The following is a 9277-nucleotide window of genomic DNA, read 5'->3' on the forward strand; positions in this document are numbered from 1 at the left end:
GATGCCGGCGACCCGGGATGGGGTCCCAGAATTGCTGGGTTAAACAAGCTCCGGATTCAGGCCTGGGCCTGGGCTCCGGTTCCAGGGTTCTGGACCTCCCTTAAAGGAGGAGCTCCCAGGGGCGGCATCTGGCTCTGCTTGATAGCCCGAGGGACAGGGAGCTCACTACCTCTCAGGGCAGCTCCCCCAGTGCTGAGACCAGCTCAGCTGGGGAGACCCTAACTCAGCGCGCTAGAGGAATTAAAGACACACACACAGAAATGTAGAGGCGTGGAGTGGGAAATCAGGGGTCCCACAGCCTTCAGAGCTGAGAGCCAGCAACAGAGATTTACCCACGTATTTATTCACAGCAAGCCAGTGATAAGCACTGTTTTTATAGATTATAGGTTAAAAGTATCCTTTATGGGAAACAAAGGATGGGCCAAAACAAAGGGTTGAGTTTGACTAGTTATCTGTAGCAGGAGCATGTCCTTAAGGCACAGATAGCTCATGCTGGTTTTTGTGGTTTAAGAATGCCTTTAAGCGGTTTCCTGCCCTGGGTGGGCCAGGTGTTCCTTGCCCTCATTCCGGTAAACCCACAACCTTCCAGCGTGGGCGTCATGGCCATCAGGAACATGTCACAGTGCTGCAGAGATTTTGTTTATGGCCAGTTTTGAGGCCAGTTTATGGCCAGATTTTGGGGGCCTATTCCCAACACCCCAGCATTGATCACACTTGTCCCTGAAGTGTCACCTTGTCGTGGCTTGGCTCTGAGCTCTCTGCCCCGGGGAGGGGTGGCCGCTTGAGCTGAAAGGACTGAGGACATAGCCGTTGAGCCTGTTGGCCATTGCTCAAAGAATGCAGCCTCCTGGTCACCCACATTGTCCCCCTGCCAACAAAAAGAGTGAAACACGTGCAATGTTTGAAGAGATTTATTCTGAGCCAAATCTAAGTGACTGCGGCCCGTGACGTGGTCTCAGAAGATCCTGAGAATTTGTACCCAAAGTGGTCAGGTTACAACTGGGTTTTACAAATTTTAGGGAGACATAAGACATCAATCAATACTTGCAGGATGGACATTGGTTTGGTCCAGAAAGGTGGGGACAACTGGAAGTGACAGAGAGACTTCTAGGTCATAGGCAGATTCAAAGATTTTCTGATTGGTCGAAAGAGTTAAGTTGGCCAGGCATGGTGGCCCATTTCTGTAATCCTTGCCATGGGGAGGCCAAGGACCATTTGAGCCCAGGAGTTAGAGACCGGCTTGGGCAACATAGAGAGACCTCACCTCTACAAAAAAATAAATAAATGATAAATAAAAAGTTATAAAGACTTAGCATTAATAGAAAGGAATGTCTGCTTAAGATAAGGGGTGTGGAGACCAATGTTTCATCTTCAGCTGAAGCCTCTAGGTAGCAGGCTTCAGAGAGAAGAGATTGTAAACGTTTCTCATCAGACTGAAAGAGTCTGTTCTCTCAGTCTTAAGGACTGTTGATGTTACTGCTGGTCAGCTGGGCCTGAATTCCAAAGGAAGGAGGATACAGTGAGGCATATCTAATACCTATTTCCCATCGTGGTCTGAACTAGTGTTTCAGGTTAACTCTGGAATGCCCTTGGTCGAGAGGAGGGGTCCATTCAGATGATAGGAGGGCTTAGAATTTCATTTTTGGTTTACACCGCTATGTCCTATCCTACCAGCGGAAGGACCCACAGCTGGAGGCTTAGCCCTGGAGATACCAGTGAAGATTGTTGAATGAGAAACCAGTTGGAGCTTCCAAGGTCTCTACCCACCCTCCGGGCCTCCTCTGCTCCTGCCCCCACCCATTCATTCCCAGTTTCTGCTCTCACAGCTCCCCTCCCACCCACATGCTGTTCCCTCCTCTCCCGTCTTCCCCTTCCCAGACCCAGAGACTGGGAGAGATCCCCAGGGCTCTCCTTGCACAGGGAACCTCTCCCAGGGTGCACTGGCCTTGCTACAGTCTTACACAGGGAATACATAAGCAAGAAATACTTTTGTCCCTCTTGGACCCTGAAGCCAGGAGCCAGGGCCAGGTTGGCCTCCTAACTGCTGTGTCCCAGGGCCACAGCAGTGCCAGAAACCCAGCAGTCTCAGCACCCACAAAAGCTGGAGGGACCCACACCTTTCCTATCACTTGGTTGCATCAGTCTAATGCAATGGACTTGGGCAGCTTGGGGTGGGTCACTGGCAGTTTACTGAGGGACTTGAAGGAGTCAAGGTCAGGTGAGGGACTTCTGGGTGCTGGACCTGGCCCTTCCTTGGCCTGGGCTTGGGGTGTCCAAGCCCACAGAGCCGTGCAGGGGGAAGGAGCTAGGCAAGCAGGGTGGTGGTGTTCCTTGGCTCCTCAAGGATCCTCTGGATGCAGTAGTGCTGGACGTCACCTCCAGAGATAGGCCTACAGCGTAAGTTCTGGTAGCCATCGCCTGGGTTCCAGACTCCAGGGTGCCTAGACCAGCTAAGTCAGGGAGACCCTAACCCAGCAGCGCTAGAGGAATTAAAGACACACAGACGGAAATATAGAGGTGTGAAGTGGGAAATGAGGGAGTCTCACAGCCTTCAGAGCTGAGAGCTCCGAACAGAGGTTTACCCACGTATTTATTAACAGCAAGCCAGTCATTAGCATTGTTTCTATAGATGTTAGATTAACTAAAAGTATCCCTTATGGGAAACAAAGGGATGGGCCAAATCAAGGGATGGGTCTGGCTAGTTATCTGCAGCAGGAGCATGTCCTTAAGGCACAGATCACTCATGCTATTGTTTGTGGTTTAAGAATGCCTTTACGAGGTTTTTCTGCCCTGGGTGGGCCAGGTGTTCCTTGCCCTCATTCTGGTAAACCCACAACCTTCCAGCGTGGGCGTCATGGCCATCATGAACATGTCACAGTGCTGCAGAGATTTTGTTTATGGCCAGTTTGTGGCCAGAGTTTGGGGGGCTGTTCCCAACATGTCCCCCTTCTTTGATTTGCAAAGCAATAAAAGCCAGGGCAGCTTTGTCACAGTGAGCTACTTCTTGCAGGAGTCAGGATCCGCATCTGCAGACTGTACAAAGACAACACAGATTAAAAGCACAATCGTCATTGAAATCACAGAGCTTCCAAGTGTTTTTATCCATTTTAATGGGTTACTAGCTGCTAATCTGTCTGCAGCTCCTTCAAGCACTCCAGTTTCTGGCATTAAGGTCAGGTGTGCCTGGGATGCTTTAAATATTTGTTCTTTTAATTTTACAATATCCAAAAACAAGTTTGTAGAGTGTCCTTCTAGATGCTTTTTTATTCTTTCCCAAATTTTGATCTTATTAAGCCACAAATCCTTGTATTTAGCTCCTACAATGGGCCATATCATTTGAGGCTGAGGTGCTACTATACCGCCACGGTTCAAGATAATAGGAACTCTTGTCATACTTCTTATCATTTCTACCATCTGACATTTTGTTCAGACCAGCTGAACATAGTGTGGCCGTGGCACGCAGACTGAGAGGGGCAGTTCAAGCTAAACATCCCCTTAGGGGACCAATTAATAATGATTCCATAGGAATCGTTGTGCAGCACCTCTGCCTGTTCTGCAAAGCAATCTTCCTAAACAAGTAAGTTCATTTTTTCTAACTGGGTCCAATTCTTTTTACAAATAGGTTTTTGAGAGCGGTATGCCTCAATTATAGGAGCAGATTTATTATGGTAAAAAGTGAGATCAGAAAGCATGTGTAACTGTGTCATAGGGTGATTACATCCAGGCATCATTGCCAGCCAAGATTGATAAATATGCCCAATTAGTTTAACTGTTCTCCGTGTCAGCCCTTGTTGAAGGAAAACTCATGGCAGTGGTGATCATCACTATCATAGCCACCATTAAATGACTCACTGGGACTGGCTGTCCTGCTTTCCTCAGGTTTTCTTGTGCCATCGGTGACAGCTTCTTCATCTGTCCCCAGGCGGGTGACTGTGTTCAACGGGTGCTGCTCGTGACAGTTGGGGGTCCTCCTCAGTGTCAGTCTCAACATGGCTGCAACCGGGGGTTCCTCGGGTTCCTCCCAGAATCTCTTCCTCGGCATCTGGCTCATGATAAGGTTTCAGGTGTCTTGATGGTGTCCAAATCGGCTGCTGATTTTGGCCTGGAGAAATACAAGCATAACCTCTACCCCACGTTATTATTTTACCTGTTTCCCAACTTTTTGTTATTAGATCTCTCCACCAAATCAATTGTTCTGTTTCTGTCTTTGCAGCTGGTTTCTGGAGATGCTGTTCAGCTGCTGGTAACATCTGGCCTTTGGGCAGGCTCAAAAAATTTGAAGTTAATAATGCTAGATTCAGTTGCATCTATGGTGTTCCATATTCTCTATTCCCCCCACCTGCCCCCAGCTTTTGCAACTGCTGTTTTAGGGAGAGATTCATTCTTTCCACTATGGCTTGTCCTTGAGAATTGTATGGGATACCATAATGTGTTTAATATTCCACATAGATAAAAATGTAGTTAGAGCTTGGCTAGTGTAGCCTGTGGCATTATCTGTTTTAATAGAAGCTAGAATGCCCATCACCGCAAAACACTGCAAAAGATGATGTTTTACACAGGCAGAAGACTCTCCTGATTGGCATGTAGCCCAGACAAAGTGAAAAAAAGGTGTCCACACACACACGTACGTAAGCTAGTCTCCCAAATGAGGGAACATGTGTGACATCCATTTGCCAAAGAGAGTTAAGTTCCAATCCTTGAGGATTAACTCCCTGTAGAAGATGAGGAATGTACCATTTGGCAAGTTGGGCATTGCTAGATAATAGTTTTAGCTTCTTTGCAGGTAATGCTGTATCTGCGTTTGAGACCAGAGGCATTCACATGGGTTAAATTGTGAAAACATCTAGCATTAGATGTTGCATTAGCAACTAGGCGATCAGCCATTTGATTCCCTTCAGTCAAAGGTCCTGGAAGAGGTGTATGAGCCCTAATGTGAGTGATGAAAGGGTGAAAGGGTGCATTCTGTGCCTAACTGCAGTTTGCAATTGGGTAAATAAAGTCATCAGTTGTTCATCTGTATGAAATCGTAACTGAGCATTTTCAATTAACTGTGTGGAATGAACCATGTATGGAGAATCAGAAATCACATTAATGGGCATATCAAAAGCAGTCAATGCCTCAATTACAGCTGCAAGCTCCACTTTTTGAGCTGAAGTATAGGGCGTCTGAAAAACTTTACCTTTTGATCCAGAATAGAAGCTTTACAATTTCTAGACCCATCTGTGAAACAGTGAAAACGCTTAGCAGGCTGCAGGTTGTTTACCGCAGGAACTGTAAATGCAAACCGTTCACAGTCTTGCTCAGCTAAGAGGATAGTAAAGAAACAGTCTTTTAAATCTATGACTATTAAAGGCCAATGTTTTGGAATTACAGCAGGAGAAGGCAATCCTGGCTGTAATGCTCCCATAGGTTGTATAACGGAATTGATGGCTCTTAAGTCAGTTAAGATTCTCCATTTACCTGATTTTTTCTTAATTACGAAAACTGGAGAATTCCAAGGGGGAACATGTTGGAGCTCTGTGCCCATTTCCTAATTGTTCAGTAACTAATTCCTCTAACGCCTCCAGTTTCTCTTTACTTAGCGGCCATTGTTCTATCCAAATTGGCTTATCTGTTAACCATTTTCAAAGTACAGGTTCTGGAGGCTTAACAATGTCCGCCATCAAAAATGATCTCCTAATCTTTGGCGGGAACTTTGTCTTTCTGCTTGAAGTGGTTCTTTTAAACCTTGCAAATTTTTTCTAGTCCCGTACGAGGGACATTCCCCATTTCATGCACCGTATGTTGGCTTTGAGGAATAGATCATTGTTCTGCAATTAGAACTTGTGCTCCCCATTGTTGTAATAAATCTCTCCCTTGTGTGAGTTAAGAGGTCTCTTTGACCAGCAGGCTGATGGCTACCACTGCCCTAAGTCAGCTGGGCCTCCTCTGGGCTACTCAGTCCCATTGTTTGAAAAGTAACCACTGGCCATTGGATGGACTCCAGTTGGAATTAGAATATCGAGGACTTGCCTGAACCTCTCATATACAGATAGGAAGAAAGGCTTCCACCCAGTGGGATGGTTGTTTTTCTCTACACTTGAGTGGGTTTAAGTATGAGGCCAAAGTTTAGGATCTAAACCCAGCAGAAACCAGTCATCCGCAGAAATCCATGCAGCTGTCTTCTACTACCAGAGACTAGTAGTGAAGTGATGGCCGGCTTTCAGTCTGGGGCAAGCATCCTGGCTTCTGGGGTAAGTATGTACCCTGGGTATCAAACCTGTGTCTGGGAGATCTGGGCCTTTAAGGGGAGCCAAAAAGGTCAGTAAATGGATTCCCTTCTCTAGAGGTACTAAGACTTATATTGCATTCCCCTGGAGGGAAACTGAGGCTCCCAGGTTGGATAATAAATCATGACCTATTAAAGGAAGGGAACTCTCAGGAACAGAGGAAATAATGAGTAATAGCCTTAAATCCAATTTCACAAGTCAAAAGAAAGGCAAATCATTTTAACTTCTCCTGGCCATCTATTTCCATCACCATACAGTTGGCATTGCAGAGGTCCCACAGGTTGGGTCAGAACAAAGTAGGTGGTCCCAGTATCCAATAGTTATTCAAGTTTCCTACCTGCCACGTTGAGAGTGCCATGTTGAGGCTTTGCAGTGGTGATGCTGACAGAACTCATCAGGACTGCAGCTGGGTGAGCACTTGGGCTCTAACCAACAGAGAAGGTGGCCTTTTCATCCAAGAGTCTAGCATCAAGAGGAGTGGGTTGGGGAGGTGCATTCTGTCATGACTTCCCAGGATGGAATGAACAGTCCCTTTCCTGGTGCCCCTCCTTCTTATAATAAGAACAGTGGTTGTGCCTCAGTCCTATTGCTGCTGGTTGAGGTCTGGTCGCCCCTTGTCTGGAGTGTTTCTGTTGCCTAGGGTCATCTTGAGGCAGACCTGTAATTACGGCAGCCAAAATTTTTGCCGCCTTTTTCATTCTCTCATCCTTTTTTTCCTCCTCTGCCTGGTCCTTATTGTTAAAAACCTTAAAGGCCTCCACTATCCATGTCACCTGAGGTGTCTTGGGGTAAGATTCCAGTTTCTGAAGCTTTCTCCAAATGTCTGGTGGAGCTTGAGTTATGAAATGCATGGTAGTTGTATGTTCATTTTTATAAGAAACCGTCAAACTGTTTTCCACAGTGGCTGTACCATTTTAAATTTTCACCAGCCGTGTATGAGTGATCCAGTTACTCTGCATCCTTTTCAGGATTTGGTGTTGTCACTATTTTTTATTCTAGCCATTCTCATAGGTATGTGGTGATATCTCATTGTGGCTTAAATTTGCATTTTATAAAGGATAAGGATGTTGATTAATTTTTAATCTGCTTATTTGCCACCCATATCTGCTTGCTGACAAAATGTCTGTTTATATGCCTCATCCATGTTCTCATTGATTTTTTTTTTTTTTTTTTTTTTACTGTTGAGTTTTAAGAGTTCTTTATATATTTTAGATAAAACTCTTCTTTGTCAGACTGTGGCTTGTAAATATTTTCTCCTAGTCTATGGCTTGTCTTTTCATCCTAATAACAGAGTCAATAGCAAAGCAAAGGTCTTAATGTTGGTGAGGTCCAGTTTATCAATTGCTCCTTCTATGGATTCAGCTTTTGGTGTCAACTTTAAGAACTTTTTACCTAGCCCTAGATGGTATCTTTTTATGTTTTTTAGTCTAGAGATGTCATCTTTTTATTCATGATATTGATCATTTGTGCCTTCTTAGTCATGATCAGTCTTTCTAAGGATTTATAAGTTTCATTAGTTTTTTTCAAATAAGCAACATTTTATTTTGATTTTTGGTGAATTTTCTATTAGTTTGAATTTCTTTCTTTCTGTGGATATATTTGCTATTTTTCTAATTTCTTAAAGTAGATACTCAGATCTCTGTCTTTCAGACTTTTTCCCATTAATAGATGATTTTAGATCACAAGTTTCTCTTAAGCATATCTTTGTCACTATATCACAAGTAATAATAGGTCATACAATAGTATAATTCTTTTTTTGAGAAACAGTGTAATTTTTTTGAACACTGTGTCATGCAGGTTGGAGTGCAGTGGCATGACCATGGCTCACTGCAGCCTTGACCTTCCGGGCTCAGGTGATCCTCCCACCTCCACCTCCATAGCAGCTGGGACTACAGGTGTGCACTACCACACCTCACCAGTTTTTAAAATTTTTGGTAGAGATGGGTTCTCACTATGTTGCCCAGGCTGCTAACTCATGGGCTCAAGCAACCTTCCCACCTTACCCTCCCAAAGTGCTGGAATTACTGGCATGAGTCACTCACTGTACCTTGCTTCAGTATAATTTAATACAAATATTTTCCAACTTCCTTTGTGACTGTCTTCTGAGACTTAGAATATTCATAAATTTATTTCTTATCTTCCAAAGCTTTGGGGATATTTTATTTTTTGATATCAGTTTTTTATTTAATTGCATTATGGCCAGAAACATGCCACATGATTTCAAGTCATTGATGTTGTTGAGATTTGCTTTATCCCCAGCATATGGACAAAAATTTGATGAACATTCCATGTACACTTGAAAAAACTGTGACTTTTCAGTTGTTTGGTGCAGTGCCCTGTATATGTTAGTGGGCCAAGGTTGTTAATGATGTTCAAATATTGCATATCTTTATTAATTTGCTGGATTGTTCTGTCACACACTGAAATAAGTATGTTGAAATTTACCGTTTCATCTTTATTTCTGTTAATGTTTGCTTTATATATTTTGAGGATATGTTAATAGATGCATACACATTTAGAATTATTGTATCCACCTGTTGGATTTACCCTTTTGCAATTATGAAAAGACCTCCATTATAGTAATGTTTCTTATATCAACATCTACTTTTGTATCAACATCTACTTTTGTCTGACAGTAGAAACTCTACCAGATTCTTTTACTTAGTGTTTGCCTGGTGTTGACTCAGTTTGCCTAAGTTGACTCACCTCCACACCAGCCATCCCCACTCCACCTCTGTGGCTGGCCCTAGCTCCGCAAACCCATTTCTGCTGGGCCAGCTGGTGCTGTGCTAAATTCTCCCACTAGGGGCACCAGAGAAAGCACGCAAGGCTTGGGGAAGATGGGGGACGTGCCCCTTTCAGTTTGCTTCCGGTTTCTTTCCCAGGCTTCCAGTCTAAGTGCCACTGGGGCCACGTGTCTTCTGGACGCTGCTGGTTCACCTGACAGGGGCACTTCCTCACCAAGCTGCTAAAACTGGATTGCAGGTTCCCGACTCTGCAGAACCAGC

At 44.5% G+C, this 9277-nt stretch overlaps 1 protein-coding gene across 1 annotated transcript in view; it reads right to left on the minus strand.

Moving 5' to 3' along the window:
• THEM6 (thioesterase superfamily member 6) overlaps positions 1 to 8990 on the minus strand; it is an 18717-nt gene extending 9727 nt beyond the window's left edge. Inside the window, exon 1 of the mRNA XM_011938224.1 lies at positions 8976 to 8990. Coding sequence (XP_011793614.1) covers positions 8976 to 8990 — 15 coding nt within the window. The remainder of the gene's footprint in view (positions 1 to 8975) is intronic.
• Positions 8991 to 9277: the final 287 nt, after the last annotated feature.

The sequence above is a fragment of the Colobus angolensis genome, unplaced genomic scaffold (assembly GCF_000951035.1).
Source record: "Colobus angolensis palliatus isolate OR3802 unplaced genomic scaffold, Cang.pa_1.0 Scaffold17, whole genome shotgun sequence".
In the NCBI taxonomy this organism is placed as follows: domain Eukaryota; kingdom Metazoa; phylum Chordata; class Mammalia; order Primates; family Cercopithecidae; genus Colobus; species Colobus angolensis.